The sequence below is a fragment of the Rattus norvegicus genome, chromosome 14 (genome assembly GCF_036323735.1).
Source record: "Rattus norvegicus strain BN/NHsdMcwi chromosome 14, GRCr8, whole genome shotgun sequence".
NCBI lineage: Eukaryota > Metazoa > Chordata > Mammalia > Rodentia > Muridae > Rattus > Rattus norvegicus.
The window spans coordinates 9465284-9480135 of NC_086032.1; the positions used below are offsets into that span (position 1 = coordinate 9465284).

General features: G+C 45.8%; 1 protein-coding gene across 8 annotated transcripts in view; it reads left to right on the forward strand.

The window, feature by feature from the left end:
* The window catches only part of Lin54 (lin-54 DREAM MuvB core complex component), a 79999-nt gene that overhangs the window by 31191 nt on the left and 33956 nt on the right, over nt 1–14852 (forward strand). For all 8 annotated transcript variants that reach the window (XM_006250658.5, XM_006250661.5, XM_006250657.5 and 5 more), the window contains 3 exons: nt 9750–9966; nt 13965–14038; nt 14380–14577. In XM_006250658.5, coding sequence (XP_006250720.1) covers nt 9750–9966; nt 13965–14038; nt 14380–14577 — 489 coding nt within the window. The remainder of the gene's footprint in view (nt 1–9749; nt 9967–13964; nt 14039–14379; nt 14578–14852) is intronic.

Below are 14852 nucleotides of genomic sequence, written 5' to 3' on the forward strand. Positions count from 1 at the left end.
GAGTGGGAGGCCAGCCTGATCTACATGGTGAGTTTAAGGTCAGCCAGAGCAGTTCCATAGTGAAACCTTATCTCAAAATGAATACATCTTTTATCACTGGGGCCAGGACAATGGTCCCGAAGGGAAAAGTCTTTGCTACCAAGACAACTTGAGTTTGATTCCCCAGGACCTACTTGGGAGAAAGAGAGAACTGACTTCTACAAGTTGTCCTGTGCATGTGTTTACATCACACAAATAAGTAACTAAATGTAAAAAAAAAAATGCTTCACAGTAACTGGAAGCTGAGACAGAAGGATTGCCACAAAGTTAAGACCAGATTAGTCAGGGATCTGAAAAACAAAAGAAGGTATGGAAGTGTTATAGAGGAATTTCTTTCCCCTCCGTGTGTGTGTGTGTGTGTGTGTGTGTGTGTGTGTGTGTGTGTGTGTGTGTGTGTGTGTGAGACGATCAAGCTTTCATTTGGTATGTATGTCCTGGAACTTGCTTTGTCGACCATCTTGGCCTTGAATTCATGGAGATGGAGACCCCTGCTTTTGCCTCCTGAGTTCTGGGATCAATGGCACAATAAATCCTTTTAGAGGCTATAGAATTCAAATGCAAGTTTATAGAGGAAAAGACAATATATACATTTTTTTTTTTTTGGCTACTATTTTGTCTTTTTTTTTTTTTTCAGAGCTGAGGACCAAACCCAAGGTCTTGCGCTTGCTAGGCAAGTGCTCTACACTGAGCTAAGTCCCCAGCCCTGATTGTTCGCTGCTATGCATAGTTTGTGTTTCAAATAATACAATAGAGAATCAGTGAATTATCAACATTACAATTACTCTGATGCTCCTGGAGACTGAGGCAGAAGGATTCTGCCCTCAAAGCCAGTCTGGGCTACTAGTGAGACATTTGTCAGAGAAGGGAGGGAGAAAGATGGCTCTTATGTTTAATTGAATATACTTTTAAAAATGATGTAGCCACTTATATTTACATATGTGAGTACAGTGTCGCTGTCTTCAGAACAGGTCATTGGATCCCATTACAGATGGTTGTGAGCCACCACGTTGTTGCTGGGATTTGAACTCAGGACCTCTAGAAGAGCAGTTAGTGCTCTTAACCGTTGAGCCATCTCTCCAGCTCTGTCATTTATTTTTAAATGCTACTATTTAGTAGACTAGTAAATAGCCTTAGGCTATAATCTATAATTGGCTTCCAGACTTCCAGCGGACTGAAAGAGAAAAAGACACAGGGAAGGCATGTAGGTAGGAAGGCTTCTTCAGAGTACTTCCCTTCCGTGCAGTCACTTTATTTTATTTTGTTTTACTGCACGAGGAATGGAGATGTATCTGACTCTATGCTTAGGAAGTAGAGGAAAGCGCAGATGGCCTTTGTAATTATATTTTTACACTAAAGTGCTACATTCGCATGGGTAATTGTCCTTTGTTAAGCAGAGGGCTAGGAGCTTACACACTGGTGAGGGCTGGCTGCCTGTTAGAGGAAACTGTGTGCTGGGGTTGTCAGTGGCCATCAAGGTCTGCGGTTTTGTGTGTGCTCTGCTGACACTGGGAAATACTGGCGAGCTTGAGTTGGTAGTTGACATAACTGGATGCAAGCAGAATAGCGAGGACTGAAGTCATCCACGCTGCCAAGGCATAGTGGAAGGAGGGAGAGACCCTGAAGCAGCAAGTGGGGTTCTTGGTGCCGCTAGGTGGTTTGTTTGGTGATGGCACACATAGTATAGTGCAGGGGGCTTATTTGTGTCCTGACGAGTGCCATGCTCTAAATCAAAACGTTAGTTATAAATCTCCTTTCTTTTAATGTCTTTATTTTACTTTGTTTGTCATGCTTTGCCTGCGTTTATGTTTGTGTATGCCCAGTGCCCTCGGAGGTCAGAAGAGGGTAGTGGATTCTGCGCTGGTTGGCGTTTGTCAACTTGACATGAACTTAGACAGATATGGGAAGAGAGAATCTAAATTGAGAAAATGCCTCCTTGAGATTGGCATGTAGGCAAGTCTGTAGGGTTTTCTCCATTTTCTTTTTTCATTTTTTAGACAGGGCATTTTGATGTAGCCTTGTCTGTTCTGGAACACACTGTGTAGACCGCGCTATGGGTTACCATGCCTGGCTGTAAGGTCTTTTCTTTTTTTTTTTCTTTTTTCTTTTTTTTTTTTTTTTTTGGTTCTTTTTTTCGGAGCTGGGGACCGAACCCAGGGCCTTGCGCTTCCTAGGTAAGCGCTCTACCACTGAGCTAAATCCCCAACCCCTGTAAGGTCTTTTCTTGACTAATGATTGATGTGGGAAGACCTAGTTTTCTTGGGGCAGTGCCACTCTTGGGTGGCTTTAAGAAAGCAGGATGAGGCTGGAGAGATGGCTCAACAATTAAGAGCACTGACTGCTCTTCCAGAGGTCCTGAGTTCAATTCCCAGCAACCACATGGTGGCTCACAACCATCTGTAATGGGATTTGATGCCTTCTTCTGGTGTGTTTGAAGACAGCTACAGTGTACTCATATACATTAAATAAATAAATCTTTAAAAAAAAAGGAAAGAAGGAAGGAAGGAAGTTGACATCAGGGAAGATCAGAGAAGATTCCTCTTGAAACGGATGGTAACAGATACAGAGACTCGCAGACAGACATTATGCAGAGCGAGTATGTTTGGAACACTTAGTTCTAAATGGGATGTCTCCATCAAATCCCTTTCCTCAGGGCTCAGGGACCCCTACAGCTAAGGAGGGGAAGATTGTAAGAGCCAAGAATCTAGGAGGCAGAGGGGTAAAGGACACCATGAAAACAAGGCTCCCTAATCCAACATGACCAAAACCCGTATACGCATAGTCTGAGGCCGAGTGCACAGGGCCAGCATGGGTCTGCACCAGGGTCTCTGGATATTTACTATGGCTTCCAGGGTAGCATCCCATCCCACTCCACCCCTTCCCGACAGGGCTTTTCTGTGTAGTCCTTGGCTGTCCTGGAACTCACTCTGTAGACTAGGCTGGCTTCGAATTCACAGAGAGCCTCCTGCCTCTGTTTCTCACATGCTGGAATTCAAGGCATGTGCCACCATCACATGTGTTTTTATGAGATTCTGGAGTGTGAGAAACAACGGGTCTCTGATTCTTGTTCCTTCCCTTGTCTTGACCAACACTAGTATGATAGTTATGGTTTTATTTTAATTATATTTTACTGTGTTGTATTTTATTTTTATTCCTTAGGAACCTGTTTTTATCCCTCTCTGGTGGGAGACAGACAGGGGGTAGGTGTAGATGGGAGGGGGGTGTACCGGAACTGGGAGGGCTGTAATCAGGGTATATTATGTGAGAAAGATCCATTTTCACTGTCACTGTCCCCACACACCAGAGGAGGGCCTCGGACCCCATCACAGATGGCTGTGAGCCACCATGTGGTTGCTGGGAATTGAACTCAGGACCTCTGGAAGAGCAGTCAGTGCTCTTAACCACTGAGCCATCTCTCCAGCCCGGGGGACAAAAAAAAACAAAACAATTTTCAATAAGAGAGGGAAAAGTTAAAATTAAAAGAAGAAATCAGGCAACCATGAGGGAGGAAGCCAGTAAGTAAGCAGTTTCCCTGGTCCCTGCTTCTGGGTTCTCAGCGTCCATTCCTGCCAGCACTTCTTTGTTGGTGGACTGTGTAGAAGAGTAAGGTGACATAAACCTTGTCTTCCCCAAGTTGCCTCTGATTAGTGTCTTATCACAGCAGTGGAAACCCTGATGAAGACTGATCACTGGGTTTGGAGTTAGGGTGATGTGAGCTGAGGGAATGAGCCAAGGTTTTCTTGAAGAGCAGACAGTGCTCTTCCAGTACCAGGAAAGAAGGTGTGGGGAAGTCAAAAAGGAGAGAGGTCAGTGGGTCCTTCCTGCCTGGTGTTTCTCTATCTGCCACTTAGAAGTGTACACGGAATGCCTGTCTTAAGTGGGGCAGTGCTCCCATGACTTAGAAGTGTACACGGAATGCCTGTCTGATGCGGGGCAGTGCTCCCATGACTTAGAAGTGTACACGGAATGCCTGTCTTACATGGGGCAGTGCTCCCATGACTTAGAAGTGTACACGGAATGCCTGTCTTACATGGGGCAGTGCTCCCATGACTTAGAAGTGTACACGGAATGCCTGTCTTACATGGGGCAGTGCTCTCATGACTTAGAAGTGTACACGGAATGCCTGTTGATGCGGGGCAGTGCTCCCATGACTTAGAAGTGTACACGGAATGCCTGTCTGATGTGGGGCAGTGCTCCCATGACTTAGAAGTGTACACGGAATGCCTGTCTGATGCGGGGCAGTGCTCCCATGACTTAGAAGTGTACACGGAATGCCTGTCTGATGCGGGGCAGTGCTCCCATGACTTAGAAGTGTACACGGAATGCCTGTCTGATGTGGGGCAGTGCTCCCATGACTTAGAAGTGTACACGGAATGCCTGTCTGATGTGGGGCAGTGCTCCCATGACTTAGAAGTGTACACGGAATGCCTGTCTTAAGTGGGGCAGTGCTCCCATGACTGAGAAGTGTACACGGAATGCCTGTCTGATGCGGGGCAGTGCTCCCATGACTTAGAAGTGTACACGGAATGCCTGTCTGATGTGGGGCAGTGCTCCCATGACTTAGAAGTGTACACGGAATGCCTGTCTGATGTGGGGCAGTGCTCCCATGACTTAGAAGTGTACACGGAATGCCTGTCTTAAGTGGGGCAGTGCTCCCATGACTGAGAAGTGTACACGGAATGCCTGTCTGATGCGGGGCAGTGCTCCCATGACTTAGAAGTGTACACGGAATGCCTGTCTGATGCGGGGCAGTGCTCCCATGACTTAGAAGTGTACACGGAATGCCTGTCTGATGCGGGGCAGTGCTCCCATGACTTAGAAGTGTACACGGAATGCCTGTCTGATGCGGGGCAGTGCTCCCATGACTTAGAAGTGTACACGGAATGCCTGTCTGATGCGGGGCAGTGCTCCCATGACTTAGAAGTGTACACGGAATGCCTGTATTACATGGTCCTCTTTTTGGGGAAACATGGATATACGGAACGTAAAGCTCTATGGAGGGTAGGTGTGATGGTTTGTCTGTGCTTGGCCAAGGGAATGGCGCTATTTGGAGGTGTGGCCATGTTGGAGTAGGTGTGTCACTGTGGGCATGGGCTTTAAGACCCTCATCCTAGCTGCCTAGAAACCAGTATTCTGCTAACAACCTTCGGATGATGATGTGGAACTCTCAGCTCCTCCTGCACCATGCCTGCCTGGACGTTGCCATGTTTCTGTCTTGATGATAATGGGCTGAACCTCTGAACCTGTAAGCCAGCCCCAATGAAATGTTGTCTTTATAAGAGCTGCCTTGGTCATAGCGTCTGTTCACAGCAGTTAAGCCCTAACTAAGACAGACGTTGGTACCAGGGACTGGGGTTTTGCTGTGATAGGCCTGACCATACTTTTGTTTGGAAGAATGTGGATTTGGGGGTTTTGGAATTGGAAAGCAGTGGAATGCTTTAAATGGGATTTAGTGGGCAATCCTAGTAGGACTATAAAAGACTTTGTTGCTGAAATTGTGCAGCCCTGGCCCAAGAAGTTTCAGTGAAGAAGAACTTGAGCATGTGGAGTGGAGACTGTTTTTGTGGGATTTTGGTGAAGAATGTGGCTGCTTTTTGCCCTTGTCTGCAGGTCTTTGAGTTCAAGGTCAGTCTACAGAGCAAGATTCAGGACAGCAAAGCTGAGTCAGTGAAGGAGGTGGAAAACAGAAAACTATGACAATGTAATATAACAGGGAGGCCATGTTCCAGCCCCAGCAAGCAGCAGAACTCAGCAGCTTTGGCCATGTGGCTCTGGCTGTAGAGTCCAGACTAGAAGGGACTTGTGGGACAACTGATCATGGGTAGCCGGAGCTAAGAAATGGTGATTAAGAAGAGCCTGGCATCACTGAGGTAAAATCCCCTGAGAGCACCAAGTAGCCAGGGTTGTACCTCGCGCTACAGCTGTACTGTAAGTAAATACATCTTAAAAAAGGGTTGCCACGGTTGAGGTTTCTGTTCACATCAGTAAAACCCTAACTAAGACTGCCGTGCAAACATTATTTTAAAAATAATTATATGTGGGTTGGGGATTTAGCTCAGTGGTAGAGCGCTTGCCTAGGAAGCGCAAGGCCCTGGGTTCGGTCCCCAGCTCCAAAAAAAAGAACCAAAAAAAAAAAATTATATGCATGTAAATTCAAGAAAGGATATAGGAGGTAGTAGACGGCTCAGCAGGTTACGGGGCTTGCTGTCAAGTTGAGGACCTGCGCTTGACTCCTGGGCCCCACAAAACAGAGCTAGAGCACCAACCAGATGGCATCAGCCCCAGTCATGAACTTTGGAGAAGGCGGGTCTGAGTGGAGTGTCCGTACCGACATGCTTTGGAGTGTACGTCAGCCCCAGAGAAGGACTGTGATGATGAACCTCCTACAGCCACTGTGACTGGAGTGAGGAAAGGCTTGGAAGGATGGAGAAGAACAGGCCAGAGTGTGAGTAGGCAGTACTGTCTGACATGCTCGCACTCAGAAGGCTGACTCTGATGGGCAACTCACGGGAATGTCCGAGCAGTGACAGACAGCAAGGCTGAAAGTTAGCACACATCTTGACAAGTGGCCCTTAAGTCAGCTGCTTCTGCTCTGAACTCCACCCTCCTACCCTCCCCACCCACAATCCCCCACCCCTGCATGACTACGTGATGGTATCAGTGTCACTGTAAGGAAAGGCTATCATTTTCTTGATACACTAGGAGCAAATCAGTAAGAATTGACTGAAGGTCTGGGTTCCATTGCTTCTGTTCTCTGGATTTGCATATTGTTGGTGCTTAATTTTTATTACAATGTATTTAGTGCATGTATACTTGTTTTTGTGTTGGAGTGTGCATGGAAATCAGAGGACCATTTGCGGGGGGTGGGGAGCTTACATATGTTCGGCAAGCCTACACCCATTGAACTGTATCCCTAGACCTGATACAAAGAATTAAACAGAAATTTTAAAATCGAGATTAAGAACTCAGCAGTTTAGGGTTAGGTAGGAACAAGGGCTCTTCAGTTTCCCTTCCTCCCTCCCTCCCTCCCTCCCTCCCTCCCTCCCTCCCTCCCTTCCCTTCCCTTTTTAGACTTTCCTGTTGGTAGACCCACATATAAGAAATCCCATAGTGAATTCTTGAGGCAAAGGGTAAAGTAAGAAACATGGAGAACATAGGACAGTAAGCATACGTTTGTAGATGTAACCAATTAGTACTTTTAAGTCTTTCTTTGCACGCTCATGACTCTGTAAGTGTGAGACCGTACCACGGAGCAAGTTGTCCAAAGCTCTTAAATATTTAGCCCCAAAGAAAGTCAATAAGGAGGGGGTAGGGTGACAGAAAAGGTCAGATGGTTTGATAGGAGCCACAGTTTGTGACTTACTCAATATTTAACTGTACGTAGGATACGTAAGCTGACTTGGGCGGCTCATGTGGCTTAGTGGGTTAAAGCACTGCCCGTCCCGGCTGTGTGAGAGCTCACCAGGGCCAACACTGACCTCCACAGAGCTGTGTCATGGCACACGTGTCCACACTCAAACATACGCATCATACCTCACATACATAACAACAGCAGACATGCCCTTGACAAATGTAAACAAACGTGTATGTTGATTGAAATCATAGAGCTGAGGTTTTCAGTTAAAAGCCAGTTATCTATAGCTTATAAGAGTGGTAGATTGAGGCTTAAGATACAGAAAAGTTTAACACTAGATTTTAAAAGGTCTGAGTTTGCTGGGCAGTGGTGGTGCACACCTTTAATCCCGGTACTGGGGAGGCAGAGGCAGGCGGATCTCTGTAAGTTCAATGTCAGCCTGGTCTACAGATTAAGTTCCAGGACAGCCAGGGCTACACAAATGAATCCTGTCTCAAACAAAAACAAGGTCTGAGTTTTTTTAATGTTTCCTTCTATTTGTTTGTTCTGGTTGGTTTTTTTGAGCCCTGGCTTTCCTCAAACTCAAAGATCCACCTGTGTCTGCCTTCTGAGTTAGATTAAAGGCATGAGCCTCCACCACGCCAAGATTTTCCTTTTATGCGTAAGAGAATTTTGCCCACCAGTATGTGTGTGCACTGTGGTAGCCACGGAGGCCAGAAGAAGGCCTCAGGCCTAACAAAGGGAGGTTAGAAGCCAGTGCTTCCAGCCACTAAACTAAACACCTCTCTCTCTTCTCTCCACCCCCATTTAAAAAAATGTCTGGTTCGTTTTTGCAGTGCTGAGAATCAAGCCTAGGGCCTCTTAAATGCCAAACTAGTTCTCTACCACTGCTCTACCCCAAGTCTCCATGAGATAGGAAGGAAGCATAGAGAGGCTTTAGATCCTTAGCCATTTGACAGTTGTCTTGTGTGAGCACTTTCTCTGGACTAAGGAGGGGTATGTGTCATCTCTTATGAAATGATATTCTACAGGAGGCTACCGTTTCCATGTGTTACCTCAGCACCAGCCTCAGCTTCTCAGTGCTGAGGCTGCCCAGTGTCTCCCACCCACACGCCGTTCACCTTGGCTTGTGTTGACTGTGATGTACATGAATCATCTAAGTCAGGCAGCTCGTGAGACCAAGTGCTTTCCAGCTGCTTCTGATGTTTCTTTAGCTTCCCGCAAAGTCTCAGTGTACTATCTGGTGAAGAAAATTATTGAAGTGATTATTAAAATTTGACTCAGGGGTTGGGGATTTAGCTCAGCGGTAGAGCGCTTGCCTAGCAAGCACAAGGCCCTGGGTTCGGGCCTCAGCTCCGAAAAAAAAAAAAATTGACTCAGATTTCTTACACCCAGAATTGGTTATTCTGTAGACAACCAAAATTGGGGTAATTTCGAACTGTATTTGGTATCATGAAGCAGGATGGTGAGTGTCCCAGCCTTTCAGAATAGAGAACAGGATGATCTTTCTCTTATAATATACCACTATAGTTTGTTCGATAAAATAATATCTGTATTTTCTTTTTAATTTTTGGAGTAAAAAAATGATACTTTTCTCATAAATGTTACCAGACAGCAACAACAAGGTGTGCAATCTTGCATATCGTTCTCAGTTTTAATTTTTTTCTTTTACTTTTGAGGTTATAATGTTAATTACAGTATTTCTCCCTTCCCTTTCCTCTCTCCAAACCCTCCCATATACCCTTCCCTGCTCTGCCTCAAACTAAGTGTGTGTTTGTGTGTGTGTGTGTGTGTGTGTGTGTGTGTGTGTGTGTTATGTTTGTGTGTGCTGTGTGTATGATGTGTGTGTTTTATTTGTGTGTGCATGTACGTTGTGTGTGGATGGTCTGTGCATATGAGTACAAGTGTCTATGGAAGCTAGAAGAGGGCGTTAGGTCCTCTGGAAATTGACTTTCAGATGTGAGCCGCCTCACATGCGTGCTGGGAACTCTGGTTCTCTGGGAGAGCGCTTACCCCTTGAGCCAGCATCTCGCCAGCTCCAGCTGAATATTACTTTTCATTTCTTTCCAAGTCTATAGTTGATGAGATTTAAGAACACACTCTTGGCCTGGAGAGATGGCTCAGCGGTTAAGGGCACCGACTGCTCTCCCAGAGGTCCTGAGTTCAATTCCCAGCAGCCACATGGTGGCTCACAACCATCTGTGATGGGATCTGATGCCCTCTTCTGGTGTGTCTGAAGACAGCAACAGTGTACTTATATATAATAAATCTTTAAGAAAGAAAAAGAGCACTCTTTTACCTAAAGGACTGTTTTAAGCTAACAGTTAACAGTAGGCGTGCTGTTTTGTCTTGTTGACAGACAGTGAAGTCGGCTGTGCAGACCATCACGGTGGGCGGAATGAGCACGTCGCAGTTTAAGACCATCATTCCCCTGGCAGCTGCTCCCAATGTCCAGCCCATTCAAGTGCCTGGAAGCAAGTTTCATTATGTCCGACTCGTCACTGCCACAACCGCCGGTAGCTCAGCCCCACCAGTCAGTCAGAGTCCCAGTGTCAACACTCAGCCTCTTCAGCAAGGTTTGTGACCGTTCTTTCCACAGTGATGGGTGCGTTTAGCGTCGTTAAAGAACATTGCTGCTGCTCATTTTTCACTCTGGGCTTTCTTTGACAGTATGGATGAGTAGTGGTTACAGAAGACATAGAAGTCAGATCACAGTTGTATGTAACTACGATTTATTCTATTTATTAACTCAATAATACCAGGTGATTGTCAGTATTGGTTAACTGGGTAGCTGTTTTACTGCTGAAATCCCCACTGTTTATCTCAATGGGACAGATTCAGTTGGAACCAAATGATTTAAAATTATAATTGGGGGTTGGGGATTTAGCTCAGTGGTAGAGCGCTTGCTAGGCCCTGGGTTCGGTCCCCAGCTCCGAAAAAAAGAAAAAAAATTATAATTGACAAGACTACTCAGTGGGTGGAGCACTGGCCTTGTGTGCACAGAGCCTTAGGTTTACTCGTAATTACCACGCTGGGTCTGGTTGTGTGTACCTTGTAAACCCAGTGCTTGGAGGGTGGACAGAGAAGGAGCAGAGGGTCACAATTCTCATTATATGGCAGTCTCAAGGCCAGCCTCCAAGGAGAGACTGCCACAGCCAGCCAGCCCTCCCTGTGTCCTGATGCTCATGCACAAATATGTAAGTGTTCTCAGGCTTGGCTGCTTTTCATAAAGTTGAGCAGAACAAACGTTCAGAACAGCCTATAGCTTAGACCCTGCTTTTCTTTGGGAAACTGCGGTAGGTTGCAACAGTATCAAACTGAACAGACGAGTGGGAAGCTAAGTGCTAGAGGCTCACCTTACCCGTAAGCAAGGCTGTAGGCTTCATCCCCAGTACCACAAAACAGTGCAAAATTCACACTGCAGAAGTGAATGGAAGAGTCAAGCTCAAGGAACTTCAAATCCAGTGTCATTGCATCCTGGTCTCTGTTCTGTCGCTGTGAAGACACCATGACCGTGGCGACTCCTGTAAGGACAGCATCCATTGGAGCGGGTTTAGAGTTCAGAGAGTCTCTTCATTACCACCACAGTGGGGAGAAGCAGTAGTGAGGGTAGTGAGGTGAGAGCTGCGTCCTGCTCTGCAGGCGGAGAGTGTGGCTTCCAAGAAGTCTGCATCCCTGTCCTAATGTTCTCAGCGTTGCGCTCCCTGGTGGCTAAGTACTCAACTATCTGAGCCTGTGGGCCATCTTTATTCAAACCACTACATTTAGTTTATGTATTTTTATTATAACTATTGAAATACTTTATATGCACCTTTGAATTCACTTTTATTTTATCTTTGTGCATGCACACACATGTGAGTACAGAGCAAACATGGAAGTCAGAGGAGCCCCCGTGCGTGGCAGCTCTCAGTATGTTGGAAGCTGGTGTCTACTGCTCAGCCCAGCAGACTAGCTGCTCCTCGAGCTTCCAGGCTGTCCTGTCTCGGCTCCCATTTTTCTGTAGGAGAGGTAGGACAAGGCACAGCACAGCATCTGCCTTTGTTTGTGTGGGTCTGAGGTGCTCATGCTTCTGGGGCCTTGCTTTACTCTCGGAGCCAGCTGTCCCCTGCCCAGCCAGAGCCGTGCAGTCACCACTGACCACTGCTCTCCTGGCAACCTCTGGGTACAGCTGTCACCTGGACACTCGTGGCTCTGCCTATAAGCTACTAGCTTGCCAGAATCCATCAAAAGTTTAAGAAAGGAAGAATCCTGTTGATATCTTGATGGTCTTTTTATACAAAGAGGAATATTTCATTTATTGTTTAGAATGTTTTCCCCCAATATTTGTCTTTCTTTGAGATCAGGTTCCTGGCTTTATTGTCACAGAAGTGAAACCCAGGTTCCTACCTTCCTCACTCCCAGCCCAGTCTGTCCAGGCTGTGGAAACGGCAGTAAGCAGTTTTCAGAAGTTCCTGTAATGGGCCCTGGACTGAGTTCTTTAGTCTCTTGCCATCCCTTTACCTAAGTTTCTCCACTGTTTCTCCACACCAGACTCTGTCCTCTGCAGGACAGCCCACCCAAGCCTCACTTGGATAGCCCTGCGGTGACTAGCCTTTTCCTTTTTACCCAAGGTTCCAGCACTCACTGGTGAGGTGGGAGGGGGTAGTGACTTCTGGCGTGCTCTTCCACCTGCCCCATGCCACCCACCTCTCATACTTCCGCTCTTCTGCCTTGTGTTGGTTCTTGTAACTTGAGTTGGATTTTATTTTTAGATACTGCTACCAAATAAATTTTCTATTGTGGTGTTTAAGTAATATATAAGTACCTCAGATCAACCTAGAACTTCTCATTGCCTATAGAATTAAAAATACAGACTGGGCATGATGGCGCATGCCTGTAAACCCAGCACTGGGGTAAGCAGAAGTAGGCAGATCTCTGTAATTTCAAGGCCAGCCTGGTCTACATAGGGAGGCCCAGGATAACCAGAACTATGTAGAGAGACTCTTTGAAACAAAACAAACAGCAAATAGAATAAATGTTTGCATTTCTGCCTTAATATTCCAGGTCACTCCGCAGAGTATTGGAAACTTACCTCCATATGTGTGTGGGTTTACTTTACCCTAGGGTGGCCCTAGACTGTGTGTTCACTCGCATGTGAACATGCTTTGCACTTCCCACGTCTCATGCTCTGTCTGCAGAGAGGCCCTGCTGCACGCACTGTGTGTGCCGTCACAGCATGTGAGGCCCTACCACTGCCACATGGTACTGCGGTGTCCTGTGCACTTCCCACACTCCCATCTTCTGCCAAAACATGTACTTTCTCTGAAATCTCAAGGCAGTTTATGTTCTTTGATAGTATATTTTATTTCTTGAAATTTTAAATATAATCATAATTTTAAATATAATCATACTCCTGCCTTTTCTTCCCTCCATCCCTTCCCACACCCCCTTGTTCTCTCAAATTCGTTAGCTCTATTTTTTTTTAATTATTTTCACACACACTGATAAATGTAACCCCTTAGTCCCTGTAAAGTCACTTGCAGGATTCTTTCTCTCAGTATTTCTGTGGGGTTAGAGAGATGACTCAACAGCGCCCACAGCACGTGCTGCTCTTGCAGAGGACCTGGATTCATTTGCAGCGCTACACAACTGCTTTCTGTAGCTCCGTTTTATGGGATGTGACACACTATTTGAACCTCTGTAGGCACCAGACATGCTTTGGTGCACATGCATAAATGCAGGCAGGTAAAACACTGATACACATAAACTGTGCAAGTCTCTTTTAAAGACTTATTTTCATTTATTTGGGCACTTGCCTAATGTGTTCAACAGTGTAGCCTTGAGAGCAAGAGCTCTGAACCACAGTCTCCTGGAGCGCTGCCTACCATATAGTTGGTCTTTGTAGCAGTGACGACAGCTGACACTCACGAGCACTGGCTACTGGGTGGGATCTCTGCTACCTTCTGAGCCACTTTCAGCCCAGGAACTCAGACTCTTAACCTTCTTGCCCTGTTGTCTTCTTTAAATACTTAGTCATGCCAATGTGACCTTTTCTCTAGCTTAAAGAAAAACACAGAAATTAAACGTAGTAGCACAGAATGGTGTGCTTAGCTGAACCCGTAAATGCAGTTCATTTGTGCTGGATTTTGTGTATGGCTCTGAGCGCAGGCTGAAGGATTTCAGTGGGAAGCTTTGAACCTGCAGATAGGCCCTCCCCTGGGGGATCACTCTCCTCAGATTTACATTTGCTGGGGGAATAAGCAACTTTGACAGGTAACTACCGTTTTGTTGTTGGTGGTGGTAGTTCTTGGTTTTTGTTGTTTGGTTTGGTTTGGTTTGGTTTTTATTGTAGCCCTGTCTGGCCTGGGGCTCATTATGTAAATCAGGCTTGCTTCCGAACTCACAGAGATCCATGGATCTGACTTTGCCTCTGCCTCCAGAGAAAGGTAACTATCTTTGATTAAAGATTTGCAAAATGAGATTCAAGTGGAATGCTCTAAGCTGTTTCCTAAGCATAGCTTGAAGGATAAGTATTCTTAAGTGTTTCAAGTAGTACTGTTTTTTGTAAAAAAAAAAATTTTTTTTTTTTTTAAAGCAAAGCCAGTGGTTGTTAATACCACGCCTGTACGGATGTCAGTTCCATTTGTCCAAGCTCAGGCCGTTAAGCAAGTGAGTATTGTGAAGCTTCTCCATTTCCTCCAAAGGCACCTTTTCAGTTATAAGGAGCTGGCCATGCTGACACATGCATCTAATCCCAGCGCTTGGGAAGCAGAGACAGGCAGATCTCTGAGTCAGACCTGGCCAGCCTGGGCTACAGAGCCAGTTTCAGGATATATATATATATATATATATATATATATATATATATATATATATATATATATATCCTATTTTCAAAAGCTAGAAAAAAATTTATATATAAGAGATTTATACTGAGTTAAGCTCCCATAAAATTAATTTTTTTATTGTTTAATCACAAATTTTCCTTTTTTTTTTTTTTTCTTTTAAAGGTTGTTCCAAAACCAATCAATTCAACTTCACAAATTGTAACTACTAGCCAGCCCCAGCAACGGCTCATCATGCCGGCCACACCACTGCCTCAGATCCAGCCCAACCTCACTAACCTGCCGCCAGGCACTGTGTTGGCGCCAGCTCCAGGAACGGGGAACGTGGGCTACGCAGTGCTTCCGGCTCAGTACGTCACTCAGGTGCGTGGGGGAGGGGACCAGCTCTGCCATGTTCCCGTACGCTCCCGCTCCAGTGCGAGCGCTAGAGTTTACAGATATGTAACAGAAAGACTTAAAAGTTGGAGAATTTGCAATAGTTTGGTGATAGGGCAAGACTATAGATATTTTCCAAAGTTGACCTTAAAAATCAGAATCAGGAAAGACTTCGCCCATGGTAATGTTCGTCTGCATACACAACTGTGGTGATGCTGGCTTGAGTTTGAGAAGAAGCCGCGGGCTCCTTCCCTGGGGACCTT